This window comes from Phoca vitulina, unplaced genomic scaffold (assembly GCF_004348235.1).
Source record: "Phoca vitulina isolate PV1807 unplaced genomic scaffold, GSC_HSeal_1.0 scaffold26, whole genome shotgun sequence".
Lineage (NCBI taxonomy): Eukaryota > Metazoa > Chordata > Mammalia > Carnivora > Phocidae > Phoca > Phoca vitulina.
In genome coordinates, this window is record NW_022589729.1 from 9,233,355 (window position 1) to 9,253,995 (window position 20,641).

The 20,641-nt window shown below is 38.5% G+C and overlaps 1 protein-coding gene across 1 annotated transcript in view; it reads left to right on the forward strand.

Annotated features, from left to right (window-relative positions):
* The first annotated feature begins 13,243 nt into the window (after window positions 1–13,243).
* The window catches only part of USH2A (usherin), a 682,897-nt gene continuing 675,499 nt past the window's right edge, over window positions 13,244–20,641 (forward strand). The window contains exons 1-2 of the mRNA XM_032422367.1: window positions 13,244–13,728; window positions 17,555–17,720. Of these exons, the coding sequence (XP_032278258.1) occupies window positions 13,244–13,728; window positions 17,555–17,720 (651 nt within the window). The remainder of the gene's footprint in view (window positions 13,729–17,554; window positions 17,721–20,641) is intronic.

The following is a 20,641-nucleotide window of genomic DNA, read 5'->3' on the forward strand; positions in this document are numbered from 1 at the left end:
AAATTGTTAATTATTTTTAGATTATCTTACATGTTAACATCATCTCACATATGCTAACAAGATTTCTTTATTCAATTTTGAGTAATGCAATTCAAAAGAGTCTAAAAGAATAATTGTGGGACACCTGGGTGGCTCAGTTGGTTGAGCATCTGACTCTTGATTTCAGATCAGGTCATGATTTTAGGGTCGTGAGATCAAGCCCATGTCAGGTTCCCAGCTCAGCAGGGAGTTGGCTGGAGATTCTCTCTCTTTCCCTCTGCCCCTCCCTATTCCTGGTCTCTCTCTCTCTCTCTCAAATAAATAAATCTTAAGAAAAAAAGAATAATTGTAAGAAGCATCAGTAACTTTTTCAAAGGATGGGGACACAAGGGGGGTTACTTATTTCACTTGTTATTAAGACGTAATGTAATTCTTTAATATTTAATGAAGTCAAGGTATAAGATCTAACAGAATCCTATAACAGATAAGAGAGTTCAGAAACAAATCTTATATGTAATAATTTTTTATGATAAAAGTGCCACTGTCACATTTATAGTAGAAATGGAGATGACCTTAATAAATGGTGCTCTGTTGATAGTTACCTTTAAAAACAATACTTGAATTTAAAATTATACCACAAAATGAGTTTCTTGTCAATCACAGGAAAGTTTCCATAGTTTTAAGCATAAAGCAATAAAGTAATCACAAAGAAGAAATTTGGATAAGTGATTTTTATGTTTAGGTATAAATTTATGTCAAAACCCACACGCAGCCAGTGAGCACATGAAAAAGTATTCAACATCACTAGTCATTGGGAAATGCAAATCAAAACCACAATGATATATTCCTTCATACTCAATAAGATGGTTATTAATGAAAACAAAACAAAACAAAACCAGGAGGTAATAAGTATTGGTGAGGTTATGGAGAAATTTCAACACTTACAAATTGATGGCAGGAATTTAAGTGGTGCTGTCACTGTGAAAAACACTATGGTGGATCCTTAAAACATTAAACATAGAATTATTATGTAATCCATCAATTCTACTTCTGGATACATACCCAAAAGAATTGAAAGCAAGGACTTGAACAGATGTTTGTACATCAATGTTCATACCATCATTATTTTCAGTAGCCAAAATGTGGAAGCAATTCTAGTGCCCATCAAGAAATGAAGGGATAAGGAAAATGTGATATCTACTTACAATGGAATATTATTCAGCCTTAAAAAGGAAGGAAATTCTAGCCCTACGCTACAAAATGAATGAACCTTGAGACCATTTTGCTAACTGATGGGGCACCTGGGTGGCTCAGTAGGTTAAGCATCTGCCTTCAGTTCAGGTCAAGATCCCAGAGTCCTGGGACTGAGTCCCACATCAGGCTTGCTGCTCAGTGGGGAGTCTGCTTCTCCCTCTCCCTCTGCCTCTCCCTCTGCTTGTGCTTGTTCTCTCTCTCTCTGTCAAATAAATAAATAAAATCTTTAAAAAAAAAAGAACATTATGCTAAGTGAAATAAGTAAGACACAAAAGGGCTAATATTGTATGATTGCACTTATATGAGGTAACTATCATAGCCAAATTCATAGAGATGGAATGTTGACTTTTTAAAAAGTCCATTTGGGGCTTCTGACCCTGTTTAAAATTCTTTTTCTTTTATTTTTCCCCTCTGACTCTTTTAGTTTCTCTTTCCCTCTGTTTGCCAGTCTTCCATATCTTTATTTACCTTTTGTTGGTGTTTTTAGGAGCTCTCAAAGCTAGTATATCTTGCTATAGTTCTGGGTTTTATATGTCCCCTGAAGCTAAAACTGGAACATAGAGCATGGCTGTCCAGCATATGGGTTGGCACCCCAACCACAAGCTGATTCGAGATTTGGATCATTTGTTTACTCCTTCATTCATTCAACAAATCATTAATTACTAGCTATGTGTTGGTATTCAACTGGATATGATACAGTCATGCACAGTGACCCTTTCTTGTAGAATTGCTGAAGATCTTGTATGTCCCATGGTCAATCTTCAAGTAATTCTTTCCTGTAGCCCACTTTCTCACCTATTATATGTCTCATCAGACCTTTGCCCATACTAATTTCTTTTGAACTCTACTCTGCTTTAGATGAGTTATTTGAAGACTGTATTCCAATTCCATTTCAATTCTGGTAGTCAGTCTTGCAACTGCCTAACAAAGAGTTCCTTTTTTTGTGGTCATAGTATCTTGTTAAGTTAGGTTACTCTTTATTGCATTCTCAATGCAAGCTGTGATTGAAAGAGAGAGTATTTATCCAAGTAGAAAGAATTTTATAACCCCTATAGTGGTACTTTAGGTTAAAATTATAGTTGATTCATTTGCCCCTACATAAAGTGATTCCCTTATTGCCAATAACTTCAGTCTTATCAAGTACTCATTCAAAACTGTGCTTTACTCTACATTTTTTCATCTTCATGGCTTTTTCTCAGTTAATCCTTCTAAACCTGCTCTATTAATGTTATTTTAGAACAACAGACCTGGAGACATCTGAACACACTACAGCCAAAAGGTGCTGCTTCTGTGGATCACAATTAAACTGAGGGCTTTCTATTCCCTCCTGAAGTAAAATCTTTTTTTCTTAAAGCAAAAGGCCAATCCTCAATTTCAAGAGTTTTCTTAGGGTTTGTATCCATTCATCAATTAGTGTAGCCTTGTGCCTGGTAGACTGTAGATGCTTACTATCACCTTAATTATTTTAAGGGCTATATTTAGAATAAAAGAAAATATCTACTATTGGAATGTTCTCTGAGATTAATGCTTTTAAGAACAACCTGGCATTGTGGTGAAGATTTAGATGGAGCTAGATTTGAATCTTGTTTTTCCTCCTAAATATTAATTGTCAGACTTTAATAAATTATTTAATATCCACGGCTCAATGTCCTGATATCTAAAATAGGGGCAGTATTAACTATTGCTTGAAGTTAGATCAGGTTATTATTTCCCACATGGTGTCTGACACATACGGTGCACACAGCATCATTAGTAGTATTGTTACTATTTCAAAAAATTGTTCACAGGCTCATGTTCCTTCATTGCTCTCTTCATGCACATTTTGATTTTACATACTAATCAAATATGTTCATGAGTATGGAGTGAGGTAGGAATCATGTTGGCTTGGGCATCAGAAAACCTGGGTTGGTTCAAATACAAACAATATTTTGTCCCATCAGGACTGAGCATCATGTCACTTCTCTTATACGCAATTTCTTAGTAAAACCTCTTATTTCTCAAACTATCCTCTTTAGTTATACCAATAATGTGAGTGTTTGCATATGTCTTAGAAACTGTTCTGCAGATCTATTTTGTTCCAATTTTACTGTCCTAACCATTTCTCTATTTCTTGCTCTCTTCTTCTCGAAGCTTTTGGCTTCTGAACCTAAAAATCATATGAACAAGCCACATAAGTAGGTTACAATGGAAGGTTACAAAGAGCACTTTAGAAGAGTTTACTAGTATAGCATATTCCAGATTATTTCCCAGCAATCGAAACAAAAACACTCTCAAACACATTTGTTTTTTTCTCCTAAGCAAAGCAATTTTTGTCCCCATCATCATGACTTTTATGTCCTCCATTTCCTCTAAATATAGCACACATTAATTTTCACTCACTTTGTTTTAGGTGTTATTCAATCGGCTGGAGTGTCAAAGACCAAATATACCACCCTCCCTGCTTAGTTCCCTGCGCCACGCATCCTGCTCTGTCTTCATGATTCTCCCCTCAAGATAACGGCACTTTTCCAAACACGTTTCGAAACCACACACCCATGGATTTCAGGCAATTCAGAGTTTCCCACCTTGTGAAAGAGGCGCCATGTCATTTTGAGGGGCACGGCTCTTTGTAGAAACTTGACCCTTAATTATTGCCGATTGTCTGTTTGGCTTGAGCTCAGTTCTGTGCTCTGCTTGCCTGCTGTCCTTGCCCACATTGTGTCATTTTCATTTTCAGACCCACACCCACCTATTTGTCCTGCTCACCAGCCATTACTTTGCCTGCCGCTAACTGTCCCATACTGCTTCCCAGCTGTTACTTCGCTGCCAGGCGCAGAGCTAGAGAGCCACTCTTGAATTCATCTGCCAGGCTCAGTCTGAGCCCTTACCCAGGCTGAGAAGAAAGAATGGACAGGAATTAGATGGCCTGCCACATTCTATCAATGGTATCAAGTTCTCCTCCTGTCCCAGTGTAACCTGAAATATCTATGTGAAGCTTTTATACCTCAAACAAATACGATTCTTGGATCATTGGAGAGTTTGCATAATTTAAGAAGTATAAGAACATGTGTTCAACAATTTTGATCAAGGCAATAGAATAAGAATTGATAGGGCCTAGATATTGAATATAAAACTGAGGCTCTTCAAAGTTGCTTTATAATACCCTTGTTAAAGCTTTGAACATTTTCAGAAAAATCTGGAAATCTGATAAATTCGACATTAGAGGGCTGAATTGTATTTCTCTACATATTTCTATAGGAAAAATATGTCCCATAAATGTGGGACAATCTTTATTCTAAGCTCAATGTCTTAGGTTGTTTCTGTCAACCTAATGCTCATTGTTCTCTATAAAAACCATCAACTTTCCAGGCACAATTCAACACCCCACCCCCCTTCCATGAAACCTGCTTAGCTCAACTTTGGTATAAAATGAAAAGCACGAGGCTCAATCCAGATAATCTGGGCTTTGTCCAAGCTTTGCCACTTACCAGTCAAGTGACTTTGAGCAAGGCACTTTTAAGCCCTGATTCTCATTTTCTTCATGTATATTTTTGGAGCAATGTTGTCTCTGTCCAGTTTGTAGAGTTGTCATAAATATCAAATGAAGTAATCTGTGAAAGTGTTTGGTAAACTTTCTAATGACAGAGAAATATTATGGTAGCATTTTCTCCAAATGTGCTTATTCTATTTGCTTTTGGATGTTCAATTACAAAATATCTCATTAAGTATAAATAGTAAAAAATAATATAACGAACGCTAATAGTGAAAACCCAGTCATTGCTTTTGTTCTCTACATTTAATCCCCCAACAACCCTAGGAGATAGGTCACATTTTCATTTTATAGATGAGGAAGCCAAAGCAAGAAAAGTAACCCACCAACAACGCACAGGCAATAGGCAGGGGAGCCAGGCTTCTTACCCAGGCTGTCTCTGGAGCTTGCATTCTTAACCACTAAATGGTTAACCACCCATCCTGATGCCCTGGCTGATGGAGGGAATATGGTTCATTCATCCAACCTTTTATTATTTTGGTAGGGGGAGGAGGAGGGGTTTTCTAAAACATAATACTTCCCTCACCAGCTTCTCTACATCTTATGGGAGATGGGGCTAAGCCACAGCAACGAGGCATGACGTTTTGCCTCTTTCCAGTGACTATCTCTTCAGACTGGGAAACATTCCTTCACTGTGGCCCACTAAGCCCTCAAGGGTCACTTTTCTGTGCATATGTCTCTGGTTCCATCAGGCAGTGCTGTCCTGGGGCTTATCAGTTTCTGGCTTGTTATCCTTAGCTGTGAGACGTTCTGAAGTTTCTGATATTTTCAAGGAGGCAAATGCTCCATTATCCAGGTTCTAGGCCTGCCTTTGAGAATCAAACAATGGGGAGAAGTCAACTTCCATGGAGCCCCGGGGTAAATGGCTAACCCATTCCAAGAAAGATGGCTTCCCTTCTATGGCATCGTTGAGTTTTCCCGAGAATTAAGGTGTAGCTCCTTCCTGACACTTAAGGAACTTCCTAGTTGCCCCACCATAGGGGGTGGGTGACTGGAAGTGAGACTGTTCGGCACACAATGCCCCTGTCAATGGTTCTGGTTATTTTCTCTGACTTAACTTGCCTCCACCTTACGTACTGTCTCATTCTTCTGTTCCAGCCATCCCTTTACCTGTCCTTTTCTTCCCACAGGCCCTTGTTGGGGAGCTTCCTCTCTGGAAGAGTCTTGCTTGCCAGAATAAATGATCTCCTTTTCCAAGACCCATGTGAGAAGATTGTGGTCAGTTGTTTGTTTTGGTCTTCATCTGCTGACCCACTGGATCCAACACTAGCTTCTGTGGGTCGGCTAGCTGCTGCTTTCTCAGATACACTGGGAAAATTAGAGATGCCCTAACTCCCTTCTAGGCACTGCAAGTAGATGCTTCCCCTCTGCAGGGTCAGGCCTGCCAGCTGACAGGAGGAAATGTATTACTGTGGTTGCAGATTAGGTCATTAGCTGTCCATGCAGCGTACCAGCCTTGTTCTAGAACATTTAATAGGAGTGCCGGCAATTTTCCCAGTGCCTGTGTGGGTGTATAAGGAAATGCAGCAGGCCCTGTGTACCACACGGGGTAGTCCTTATTCTCATAACAAGCGATCCTAACATCTCAAAGACTTCAAACCATATGGGTTTACTTCTTGCTTTTGCTACATGTCCCCCATGTTACCTGTACATTGCAGGTAATCAGGGTGTTCTAGGTGTTGTAGTCATTTGGAAACCTGCAAGATGCTGGATGCTCCGTCTTGATAAAATCACATCAGGGGAGGGGGCCACTCCGGCACTGGCTTCTTTAAACTTTCTCCTGCAGGTGACACATGTCACATTTACTCACATACTGTTTCTTAGATTTATTCTCAGGTACCTTGTCTTAGCAGCCTTAGGAAGAACTTGGAAACCAAGTGACAGGCGAATTATTGCTATGCACCAAGAAAAAAGTGATTTCATTTACTCTCTGAATGTTAAGCATTGCAAAGGGTCGTACTGGTTCAGAAAATTGCAAAAGGAAATGGAAGAGAGTTTTCAAAAATAGGAAGAATTTTCCTAAACTTTTTCAGAATGTTGAATCTGTTTTGTGTAGAAAATACGTGCTTCGTGTTTGTAGAAAAAGGTAAAGATTCTAACAGCAGAGGGATAGAGTAGATGATTGTGGGATGTGGCTGAAGTCTTTCAGTTGGTCTCCCCACATGGCTTTAAAAGTCTTTTCTACAGTGCTCATATGGTACTATGTAATTCTAAAAGACAAGGAAAATGTATGGGGTGGAGGAGAGAAGTTGTTTTTCCTCCTCTTTTTAAATATGCTTTAATTGTGCTTACCCATTTTAACCTGTGGCAGAAGACATGCTGTAATGGATTGGAGAACTGTTTCGATAGCCAACTTGTATCACAGAAATCCACAAAAGATGGGAGAAAAGGAGAATAAATAAGAAAAAAAATAATATAGAATGAGATAAGCAGCAGAATTCATGGTAATAGGATAACAACTTATTGATATTTGTCACCGACATGGAGTGTTTTCCAACTTCCTGGCATTACCAAAACCAGCTGTCGTGCACATGTGGAATATACGGGCTGGTTTTCTAATGAAGGTGTGGAAGTGGAAACTTGTGTTTCTTAGGATGTATGTAGCTTCAACTTTTCTAAATATGCCAAATTGTTCTTTGAAGCATTTACATCAATTTACTCTTCCGCCAGAAATATTTAGGGTTCCTGTTACTACCTACTGTCCATTACAATTGGCATTTTCCTGATTTAAAATTTATACTATCTAAATAAAATCTCATTGTGGCTTTAATTTGCCTTTATCTGATTAGTGATAAGGTTGAACACTTCCTATAAGTTTATTGGACCCTTGTGTTCACTCGTCTGTGAAATGCTTGTTCATATCACATCTTTTGAAAAATTCCAGTATTTACCTTTTGATTTGTAGGAATTGTGTAAACATTTTGTATAGTAATCTTTCTTCTGTTATGTGTGACATGTCCCCTAAATGGCTTATGTCACCACGTATGAGGACATTTGGGCAGAAGTTCTTAGTTTTAAAGTAGTAACATTTATCTTTTATGTTTTGTGCTCTTTTAAGAAATACATTCCTGTCTCAAGGGCATTAAAATGTGTTCTTTAATTTCAAAAGACTTTAAAGTTTTGCTGCTTTAACTTAAGTCTCAATCTACCTGTATATGGTAATTTTTATATTTAGTGAGAGATTGGGATCCAATTTCCTTTTATTTTCTAGTAAGGGTAATTAATTTTCCTTGCAACTCTTACTGACTTGTCTTTTTCCTACTGATATGCAGAAAGAAATATAAGTTCCAAGAGGTATGTATTTTCTTGTGGTTCTTTGTGTTTCTCTTGGATTTTTTTCCCCCATCTTTGCACTAATGTTACACTCTCCTACTTTATATGGCTTTAATATATGTCTTGAAATCTGTTAGCAAAGACAGATTCTTGTTGCCTTGTTCTACTTCGGCAATGCCTTGGATACCGTAGTTCTTTGTTCTTCTTTATACGCTCTAGGGTAAGTTTGTCAAGTTCCATAAATAACTCTGTTGTGATTTTTATAGGAATTGCATTGGATTAATAGATTACCATATAAAAAATATAATCCTTATGATAGTCATTTAATCCAAGAACATAATCTATCTCTCCCTTTGTTTTAGGTCTCTTAAATGTTAATCAATAAAGCTTAGCTGGTTTTTTTTCATAGTACTAATGCACTTTTTAGATTTCTTCCTAAGTACCTTATAATATAAATAGCATCGTTTGACTAGTTACATTTTCTAGTTTGCTTATTTCATTCTTTAACTGGCATAGACAAGTGCAATTGATTTTTGTCTATTGATCTTTATATCAGATTGGGTTAAATTATTCTGCAGTAGTAAAGAAGACCAAAATTTCAAAAAAGTTCCTTTAAACAATAAAAGTTTATTTCTCACACATGCTACATGTTCAACAGGGTCGGCAGGGGGGACTCTGATCTATGTCTTCCCAGCCAGGGAAAGAGGCCGACAGAGCAGCACCATCTGGACGTGGCAGAGTGAGAGAGTGAGCAAACATAGTAAATTGCACACCACTACTTGTAGCTTTACCTGGGTAATGACACATGTCACTGCTCATATTTCATTAGCTAAAGCATGTCACGTGACCACCTCTGACTTGACAAGGGGTCAAGTGGAATGTGCCTAGAAAAAAAGAGAGCCCCAGAAACTGAGGAGCAGCATGAATCCTATGTACATCTTCTCTCTAGAACTTAGGTCAAGTGTTTGTCTTTAGATTGTGTTATCTAGAGAGAGAGAGAGCTCATTTGATAATCACCCTGGTTCTTACCTCGGTATTTATTGTCCTTATTTCAATGTACTGGCTAGTGAAATATTTAATAGAGACAGTGATGGTGCATGTCCTTATTCTACTTCTGATTTTACAAAAGTGCTAAACCTATGTCAAGTTATGTTTTTAGTTTATTAAGGGCTTTGGTTCTAAATAAATAGTTTTTGGTTCTAAATTAATAATCTTTTCTTAAGGATTTTGGTCCCCAAAATATCACATGGATTTTTTTCTTTAATATATTTTTTATGGTGAATTATATTAATATGTTTTTAAGTTCAAGTAAATTTTGTAATTCTGAAATGAACCCAACTTGGTGAGGAGATTTAATCTTTTTGTACATTTCTGGATTCAATTTGCTTATGTTTTATTCAGAATTTTTTTTTTTTGCGTTTATATACCTTAGTGAGAATGGCATATAATTTTTCTTTTTTATATTCTCCTGTCTGTTTTTTTTTAATATGTGTATCAGTTATACTAGCCTCATAAAATAAATTGGGAAATATTCTCTTTTATTCCATTTGTAAGAGTGTTTGTAAAAATTAGAATTAGTGTAATTCGAGTTGTTTCTACTTCCTGAATTAGCTTAGGTTAGAAATGTGTTTAGGAATTTGTCTAATTTGTCTAAGAATTCAAGTTCAATTCTCATAAAATTGTCTACAATTATTTTCTTATATTTATAATCAGGTTATACCTAGTTTATGCCTGTATTTTCATACCCAGTATTTATTACACATCTATTATTTTTCCTTGATCCGTTATGCCAGAAGTTCAACAATTTTAATAGGAATTCCATGGGTGCTGGGCACCTGGGTGGCTCAGTTGGTTAAGCGACTGCCTTCGGCTCAGGTCATGGTCCTGGAGTCCCGGGATCGAGTCCCACATCGGGCTCCCTGCTCGACAGGGAGTCTGCTTCTCCCTCTGACCCTCCTCCCTCTCATGCTCTCTGTCTCTCGTTCGCTCTGTGTCAAATAAATAAATAAAATCTTTAAAAAAAAAAAAAAAAGGGCGCCTAGGAATTCCATGGGTGCTAAAAACCCAGGAATAGGAAATAACGTCTTGATTTTGCCCATTAAAACTTTCTCTTAAGTGCTTGAAAACCTAAGCTTATTACAGTAAGTTTTTCCAGAATGAGTATGAACTTGCTTAGAGTTGTCTAACTAAAACCCCATTTTCTTGACTTTTTTCAGAACAAGGAAATAACAATTCAGTGTGACATGATGTCTTTACAACTAGGAAGAGAAATTGCTAGCAACTCTCTGTGGTCGATCACAAAATGGTCACAAACTCTTTCCACTCTGTACGTGTGCCCCTTTGCAGTGCGACTTTGCCATTCCTTCTTTGAAGCATGGAGTCTATTTTATAGCCCCCGAGGCTGGGCTTGGTCATGTGGCTTGCTCCGGCCAATGGGACATCAGCATATGTGGTGGCCGCAGAGGTGTGAAAAGTCCTTGCACCTGGCAGCCTCCCATCTTACGTTGCTGGGAATTTTTCTGCCGCTATCACAATGAGCCTAGGATTAGACTCCCAAAACTGTCAAGACAACTGCTAGTTGAAATAGTGAGGCCAAATCAGACCATCCAACCTCAGCCAAGCTGATCCAAAATAGATGAAGAAAAAAAAAAAAAAGAAGAAGAGAAAGCTTACAGCTACATGTTTAGCTGAACTTCCCTCCTGTACACTTTTATTTTTTCTCTACTTATTTCTCAAGCAGTTATAGGGGTGGTGGAACTGTTGGTGCCCAATTCATTTACCAGATGTGTCCTCAGGATTGATAGGACAGAACTGCAAAAGTTGAAGGATGTGTCAATCCATTGTCTGCCTTTGCAAATTACAGGCAGAATTTCTGAATGTGGAGCAGACTCGCTAATCTTAGATTGTCTATTTTGAGTCATGACTTCCTACTACAAAGCAGCAGTTACGTGGTAGAAGAATTCTTATCCCCAGAATGGTGACCCAAAAGATATACTGTAGTTACACAATTTAAAAAGTTAGGCCTTGGATTCACAAGGCATAAGGGGAAGCCAGTGATTGGTTAACTTGCTTAAAGACAAGCGTGCATGTTTTGTAACAGGTCTGAATGATGCATCTGTCTAATTCACTGCATCCTATGTATCTATTTCCAATTTTCCCAAATTCCCAAGGCCCTACATATTAGCTGGTCTTAATTAGAATTTGTTTTTAATGAAAGTTGCCCTTGCAAGATTGTAATAATCAACAGGTAGAAAATAGGATATTTTGACAAAAGATGAAAGTTTCCTCTAGAAGCACCTAGTTCTGATCAAGTTGATATATAAAAGGTTATGGTTTCCAGATCTCTCACTGAAGAGAAAGTAGAGGAAGTTGAAAAGATGACACTTGGGGTTTGTCTCTGGCTGCCTTACCAACAAGAAACACAATAAAACATTTCTCTCATTTCTAAACATTTCTCTAAATAACTTAGAGAAAACGGAACCACAGTGGACTAGTTGTTTCACAAACAGGTTTTCCATTTATGAGCTAAGAATGGAGCGATAGAAGTATCAGTTGCTTTAGGATATTTCTCATCTAGGATGAGATATCCCAGATAGTAGAAAAGAGAGAGTCTCGATAGAATTGACATCAAAAATGCACTCATAAGTATACACATATTCATATCCAGTTAGGCAGCTAAAATGTCAACAATCCTATTGCCTCTGTAGTTGAATTAAAATCTTCCATTTCCAAATGCAACATTTAGAAATAACACCAGCTGCTCCTCATGATGTAGCGAAATGCCTGCTTAGAAGAGGGTCTCCAGGGGTGAAGAAGGCAGCAACAACAGAAACTTACATCCACTGACCAAGCTTCTAGGGCGTCAATATATTAAGGTTTAGAATTCCATTTTGCTCCCCAGAAAAAAAGAGAGAGCACTAGAAATTACTCCTTGTGTTACTGTCTAATAGTGGTTGATCATTTTGATTCCATGATTAAATGGATTGAGGTGCATGAAAGCGGGGGAAAGGGGAGGGGCACAAAGGGGATTATAGGATAAGGTGTACTGCTACTTTAAAATTATGCATGCCTGGCCCCATCCAGGTCCCTCCCACTGCTTGAAGCACCTGCTGAAAGCTTGGGGAGCTCAGTTCCAGGCGGGCCACCAAGCAGACTGCGCTCTGAGTTTCAGGTAACCAAGTGTTTGTCGTGCAGAATACTCTCCTTGGGTACCCACGTCTTCCTTGCAGCGTTCCTGCTGCCGTGGCCTATTTGCTGAGAGTAACCCAGGGGTTACCACAGCGTTGCCAGGCAACAGGGGACAGTGGTCCTGTGAAGAACCATTTGTCACACTGAGGGGACTGGTTGAAATGCAATAAAGAAATGGTAATTCAGCTTATTTATCAATACAATTACTTACACGGTATTAGGGGTCCATATTTAACCTACAAATAAGTAGTCATATGAGGAAACACGAACACAAACGTTTGTTAAATACGAAGGCATAGGACAGACAGATGGTGTTGGGTTTCTAATCAGCTTTACTGTGAGCTTAAAGTTGCTGCACATGCTGGGATGGGGGGAAAAGGCCCAAAGTGCTTTGGCAGCTTTATTTCGGACATCTGTAAGTTAGCTGTGTGCTACAACATAAGGTGTATGTGTAAAGAAAATCTATGCAATTCTTTTCCTTGCTAAGTAGATAGCGCTAATTCCCTGGGGTAGAGTAGTCATCTGAAATTACTGCGTAATGAAATATAGGCACAAAAATATATATGTATCTGCGTATAACTATATACATAAAGCTGGTTGTCCTGTGGACTCTTCAAGAGTCTGATTTGCCCCACAAAAGGAAGATAGTTACCAAAAGAAGAAGTATTTTCCTCTGGACAAGGTACTTCAAAATGTTTTTTCTTTGAGAAGTTCAATAATGTTTCTTGTCAGGGGCTCAAAGTCCTCAGGCTTTGGATGAACTTATATTTTAAAGATGTAGCAGCTTTTGCTTGACACTTTGTTTTTGCTTCCCAGACACCAGCTGCTTCTCATGTCCTCACCTTTGCTAAGGACGTCTCTGGTATTACCTCAGTGTGAAAACGTATCTGCGGTTTCTGGAAAATGGAGTATCTGAACGTTACTTAAGGTGCCCTGCTTCAGAGCGTGGCTGGCGAGCGGCATTGGCCTTATTATTTATTTAGGAATGTTTCACCAGGAGGAGCATGGTTTTTTGTGAACATGCATTGCCTGGCTCTTTCCCTGGGCTTCCGCTTCTTAACCCACGTCCCAGAAACTTTGCTCTTTGCGTATTTTGCTGCCATCTCCTTGGCTGACTCGCAGGGTCTCTTCCCAAGGCTGGAGAATGTGGGAGCTTTCAAGAACGTGTCTCTTGTGCCAACCCAAGCGACGTGTGGACTCCCAGACCGAAGCACTTTTTGTCATAGCTCTGCTGTTGCTGAGGGTCTTGGGTTCTGTACCCAGCGGCTTTGCATTCAGGATTGCCCCTATAGATCTTCACCTGCCGTCTACACTGCCCTGTTCTCCACAGGCCTTGGGAGCTGCGTCACGGTAGACAAGCATGATCTGTGTCCCAACTGCCAGAGCAATTCCACAAGCTTTATTTTCGGAAATCACAAGAATTGCTTTTCTTCTCCTCCTTCTCCGAGGCTGCCGGCATCATTTACTTTAGCTGTGTGGTTGAAACCTGAGCGAGGAAGTGTAATGTAAGTAGTAGAGTGAGTGTAAGCTTTCCTAGGGTCCTGGACCATCCGTAGTGGTGAAGATTATTGCAACATGAATTCTGAACTAGAAATGAAGGCTAACCCTGGAATTCGTGCGATTGAAGATCAACTCCTGTGTTATAGTCTTCCTGTTCAGGTTTACATTCCAACCTTTCCCCACTAAATTTAGAATTTTTTCTCTCTTTCATGGATGAAGTGAGCCCTCAAAAAAGAATATGTTAAATATTTTCATTGCAGGCAGATCTGTTTCCACGTCTCATTTATTTTCCAGCCATTGAGCGAAAACTTTGGTCTTAGAGGCTCAGCCAGGCTCAGTGTGTGTTTTGAGGTGTAGGGGCTAGTGGCACAAATAACTGATATTTTCTAAGTTCTGATATAGGTTTTTATAAACAACCTGCTCCTGCCAGAGTAGAAAATTTTCTTTCTTTTTTTTTTAAGATTTTATTTATTTATTTGACAAAGAGAGACACAGTGAGAGGGGGAACACAAGCAGGGGGAGTGGGAGAGGGAGAAGCAGGCTTCCCGTGGAGCAGGGAGCCCGATGCGGGGCTCGATCCCAGGACCCTGGGATCATGACCTGAGCCGAAGGCAGACGCTTAACGACTGAGCCACCCAGGCGCCCCGAGTGGAAAATTTTCATCAGGCAGATAGCTCTCCAAGGGCTTAGGACTGTGTTTTATTCATCCTTATTTTCCCAGGAAGAGATGTTTGTTTGACTCATGGAAGATGCCCAATCATATAAGTTGAATAAATGAATAATCCTCTAACTCTGAAAAGTTAACAGCTTTTGGTGCTTTACCCTGTGGTGTTTTCTGTTAGGAAATATATAGGTAAGCATGGAAGATTCCCAGAAGCTTTTATGCCATTGATCACAGTAGAAATGCCTTTGGTGAGTTTGGACTGGGGCTTCCTTAACATTATTTTTTGTTAGTCTATATAATCACCTGTTTTTCATTCTGCAACAGTTTCTAAAACTGACCTCCCATGTGTTTTCTCTCAGTTTGTAGAGCCAATCTGGAGATTTGAATAAGTAAGGAAGTTTGGAGGCATTTTTTGCTTATCTTTTGTCTTCCTGTAGGGGCTTTTGGCTCGTCCCTTTCTGACAGTTTCTTTGTTTGAGAGTGTTGGCCAAATATCTAAAAACTCGTGAAACAAACCAGAAAAGTCTTATAATCTCATAAGCAAATATGACTTAAATGTCTTTGGTGTTTAGTTTTAATTTGCCAAGTGAAAGTTGGCATTTTTCTTCACTTGGAGTGAAAATGATCACAAACCATTATCTCTATTTTTGTATCTCCCCTAAAAGCAAACCCTGTTTTTTTTTTTTTTTTTTTTTTTACTGTTTGAAATGTCAGTAAATCCAACCTACTCAGTTTATGTAAAGAGTATCCAAAGAGTCTTAAAAAAATTGTCTGTTGACAAATATGGCTAGGAAAAATTATTTTTCCCCCCAATTTTTTTCCATGGGATAAGTCTCTACCAAATTCTTCTTCTATTGGTATCATTTTGTATAAATAAGACAGAGAAGGTATTGATAGAGGCAGTGGTACTTGGTTTACGGTCTGGAGAGTTCCATGCATCAAGGTCATTTCCATTCTCAAAACTAAAATAACTATGGGAATTGGGGGAATTTTGAGGTGTTTGCATGAGATAAGTAAAACAAACAAAGCATGGATTATCCAATTATTGTTTATCCAGGAGCAGTATAAATCCAGTTCCTAAATATTTTGCTACCTGCCTTCCTCTCCCATTCATTATCTCCCAAAGCTAGTATGTTTACAAGCAAACAAAATAGCAAGGAAGATAATCAATAACATATTAAGAAATGCATTTTCAGTAAGCTTGGGAAAATAAGCCTGCATTTGGCAAATATATTCTTGAGTAATGGTCAAATTTAAACTTGTTGATTTAAACTCAAGAAAAATGAGTAGAGGCAAACTCTTCTTAGGTTGTTTGAGACCTGGAGACCTGGAGGCAAGGGTGGGGGGTGGGCGGGTCAAGAGACAGTTCTTTCATCCCAGTGATTTAGAAATATCCATCCACCGGAGGGTTAAAAAAAATCACAGTAGAATTTCTATGAAGCCATATTTCTACTTTATATAAAAACTTTGTCAACTAAACCTATTTGCCTGTGTTAAAAATATCCTTGTCCTCATAACTTTATCACTAGAAAAATGTACAAAATATAGGAAAACTGTGAAATAGTAACTAGTAAGTGTTCTCCAATCTTATTTTCACCTCTCAACTCCAAGAAAGAATACATGTAAGTGAGAAGGGACAATTTGTGGAAAACGTGACCTTTAAGGAAAGTTTGAAAACCTCTTTAGCAATAGTTCTTGGTTGGCCTCACCTTATCTTTGTTTCTTTGATGCTGTTTCTTCTCGATTTGGTCTTTGACTCCTTGGTTTTTAGGGCCGGCTGTATACATGGCTCTGCTGTTCTGAGAAAACTCATGAGCTAATGGGAAGACAGATGCATCATGCCATTAACTAATGCAGCACAGTGTGTTAACTGAACACCAAGGAAGGCCGCTTAAGCAACCCTGAGCCAGAGAGAAGGTTCCAGGATCAGGCATAGTCCTGGCGATGCCTGAGCTGAGTAGGAGGCAGCTGGGTGAAGAAAGGGACCCAGACTCCTCCAGTACCTGGTGAAATTCTCCTCCCTGTTGAGTTCTTGTTTGTGAGATGCAGGTTGATGAGCATCTTTAAGAGCTAGTTACTCGGGGAGATGTTAATGGCTAATGTCAGTGAGATATGTCTTTAAATAGCAGATCTTTGGGAATAATCCACTCAGGAGGCTACTAGCAAGCATTCATCATATTCTCTCTTCTGCTAAGAAGTTGAATCATTAAATTGAAATGTGATAGAGAGGAATGAGGCTTCGGTTCATAGCTGTTTCTGTTCAGTGGGTACGGAGTGGCCCAAAACATGTAATCATACAATCAACATAAGAAAATTTATATGAAGCATAAATTAACATAGAAAATAAACATGTATAAAAACACCATTTGTCGATTTAAAGGGATGGGAAAAGCGTGCCACTATGATGAGGATAGAAGTGATTTTTTAAAAATAACTTGGTAATTGGCCTGACATAAGACCTAGGAAATTTCTGAACGTTCTTCTATTTTATCAAAATATTATTTCACTGTTGTCTTTAGACGATTGTATGACCTTTCATCCAAGAGCATCAATGCCCTCTCAGTGCCTCAGTTGGGCTGTGTGGCCTGGGAGAGCTCTTACAGACCCTGGCTTTGGCTTCTGGCCAGTTGATGAGGAAGGAAGTAGAGATTGCAGTTGTCCATTCTCCATTTCATCATGGGAATTCAGTAGAGCGATTCTGACTTCGGGGCTAACACTTTTCAGTCTTCTATGAACACTAAATTCTCTTTACATTATTAAAAAAAAAAAAAAAAAGATTTGCGCAGATGACTCAATCCCCAAGCAGGACATAGTGTCTTGTGCCACTTCCTATAAAAGAAATAGCAGAAGACTAATGAGCCAACAGGCTAAATGCTGGTTTTGCTGGATGATTCAAGCACTTGCGTTTCCATCATGAATCTCTAATAAAGGGTGTTGAAGTTCTGGGGAATATATTGTAAATAAGAATTCTATTTTTTATTGAAATAAAAGGGCTTCTTAATTGGAGTAAAACCTGCTCTTAATATAAGGGCATTCAGGCACTTATTCACTAGGGCGCCCCTCTGAGTGGAGTTTGGAGTTATTTTCACACCACTGTAACTGCACAATGCCTTAGCATGTCTTTTGGTTGGATGCTGACCTTTTCTCTCTTCTGGTTGCTTCCTAAGGTGTGTTATAGAAAAGACGGCGGATGGGCAGATTGTGTTCAAACTTACAATATCCGAGAAAGAGACCATGTTTTATTATCGCACAGTAAATGGTTTGCAGCCTCCAATAAAAGTAATGACACTGGGGAGAATTCTTGTGAAGAAATGGATTCATCTTAGTGTGCAGGTGAGTAAAATAAAAAATATTTAACATTTGGTTAAACACAAGGATCAGTCTTCCTGTCTTTCCTTTAAATGGCATCTTCCCACAAGGTCTGAAGCCGTGCTTTTAGATTTCACTTACGTGTAAATGACAACTAAAGAAAAATAACATTTAAATGACCTAGTGATGTATCTCTTGATATTCCAGCAGTTCCCCCTCAAAATTGCTGTGAAAACTCCCACCAAAGCTTGGGACAATGCTCTTTGGGATGATAACATCCTCCGGAAATTTTTGTTTTATTTGGTTAGTGTATTTTGTTGAAAAATGTGGCAGGGCTCTTTCAGTGCCTGGTACTGCTTTTACTGGTTATGGCACCATGAACCCTCCCGCCTGGTTGTTAACAACTGTCTCTTCCAGATCGCATCTGATGATGTGAATAAAATTTGGTTGTTGCATTAAAATGCTGACCTTAGAACTCATGAACTTTACACTTCAGACGCTCAAAAAGTGTTATATGATTACTTTAGTTGTCAGCCACGGTTTGTTTTAGCCTTAGAAGCTGTTAAAGGCTGAGATAACGGTGAGAAATCTGGTATTTTACAGTTCCTGGGAATGGAGACAGAGTTTATCCTTTCTTCTCCTCAGGGTCCTAGAATGGCCCAATGCAGCCAAAAGCTACTACTCTTGGCTGTCATACCAGAGGTCCAATGTGCAGCCGTCCCCGTCCCAAGTGCTCCCAGGAGTGGCCGAAGAGTGGTTCATGCAAACCCCATTCACACTAGAGGACAGTTGCACCCTCATTCTTGTTAGGACAGTAATCTTTGATGTCTCACATTGTTTTTGCAACCTGAAGCAGTTTGGAAGTAGACTTCCTTTGCGGGCCTTGGGAATTGTTATCTGGGTTTTAAAGTTTATTTCAGCACAGATATCATTCTTGAGGATTTCAATACACTTTGTACATATCCTTGTTTTGCCTGATTGTAACTGAAATTCCACCATGTCTTGGCATAGTAGTACATTAGAAGCCTTAGGAAGAAAATTTAAAATATGAGTGCAGAGAGGTGACAATGATTGATTTCGATAGGAAGGTATTGGCAGAGGAATATCCAATCAGTGTGTTTTGCCTTATCTACTCAGCTTTTACTTAGGATAGGAGTTTATCAAATGCAGTTGGCAGTGAGCGACATTTCCATAGTACTAGGTTTGAAAGGCACTGTAAAAGGGTAAGTCATGTCTGGTTTTAAGGCCCTGTGTGTAGCACATGATGGGTTTAATATGGTTGTGCTTACCTCTCATTTTCCGGTAGTTACAGATAGGGGACTAATTTGTTCTGTATCTTGAAATTGTCCATCCCACCCACTGACCAGTGCAGCAGAATTAGGTTATAATGTTAAAAATATGGAAATAGAAACTGTTGAAGAAAGGGAATCTGTAGAAGATGTCACATAGGTAACGTTTGTTGCATATTTTTGTATCAACAATGATAAAAAGTGTTTTTTACTTCTCTTTATTTTGCCTTATCTGTGAAACTGTGCCATGTTTTGGCAGGCGGTAGTGCATTAAAAGCTTTACAAAAGAAAGTTTAAAATCCAAATGTGAAAAGGTAACCATGACTGAATTACTCTCCCGGGAGTAAAATGCTCTTAGAGTGCCTATTGAAATCAGCATTATCATTTCAATACATGTCAAATATGAGTCATTTCCTAGTTTAGGCAAAAATTTCTTTATAAATCTTTAAATCTTTCCCTTCTTTCAAGAAAAGGTTAAAGTACTTGTGATTTAATGAGGCTGCTTTATTTCATATCTGTTGGACTATCAAGAGAAAACTTGTCCTTTCCAATTTGTGTACTACTTTTTAAAATTTATTTTTACATAAGTTTTTCCCCATTCTACATGGTAAGTTAAAAGAACGGAACAATCCTAAAACATTAGAAAAACCGTATAGATTAGTCATTTGTTCACCTAGCTTTCTTGGTGCATTTGGGTACAACCTAGCATTATGAGAATCTGGATTCATTCAAAGGAAAATTAGTGATTATTTATTCTAAATTGGAGATCTGCATAGGGTTCCTTTAAGTTGGACACCAGCCTGAATACATTGAAGATACTATGAAATTTGTAATAATTCATTTTATAGATGTCTTAAAAGGAATGTGCTCATTCTTTAAAGGTTGCTATAAAGTGGTGGGGAGGACAAGAGATCAGATGTAGGGATAATTTATTCAGGTAATGCTACTCTGTAGTTTTAATGAAACCATTTGACTTAGTTTCCTTACTTATGTAAAAAGAGGTTTGACAAAGGAGGCTTCCTTGAATTCCTTCTGAAGTCACATAAAAAAGTAAGTGGAGTGTGGGGGGAGGCACAGTTGGAGTTTAGAAATCTCTTGCGTTTTGTAGGGTTGTCTAGATGGTAAGTGATGGAGCCAGCTCTGTGAGCTGACCATCAAGCTTGTGCTTTTTTCTGCTTCCCCATGCTGTCTGGTATTCATACAGAAACATTTTTGGTAGATTTTCTGGCCAATATTGAGACAAATGTAGCTTGTAACTCTTTCACTGTGTAACTGCAAAGAATATATTTTAATATAAAATGCAACTTACTGTTGCATTATTATATCGTACATCCAAATTCTGTTTGATTTGGGGATTAGAGACTTCCATCATGCTGGGCATAGGATAGAACACATAACTGATAATCTGGTTTAGTCTCATTTCAAATTGCAAGTCTAATTAATGTGAATGCATATTTTTACTCATCCTCCAATATGGCCACACATCAGTGTATTTATATGGGGTGTGCATGCATGTGCGTGCGTGTGTGTGTATAAAAATAAAACATATACCTTTACTTATAAAATTTGCTCAGAAACCAGAATTTAACTTAAGAAATGGCTATGACATAAAATTAATTAACAGATCTGACCTTACACCCTACCTCAGACAGTTCA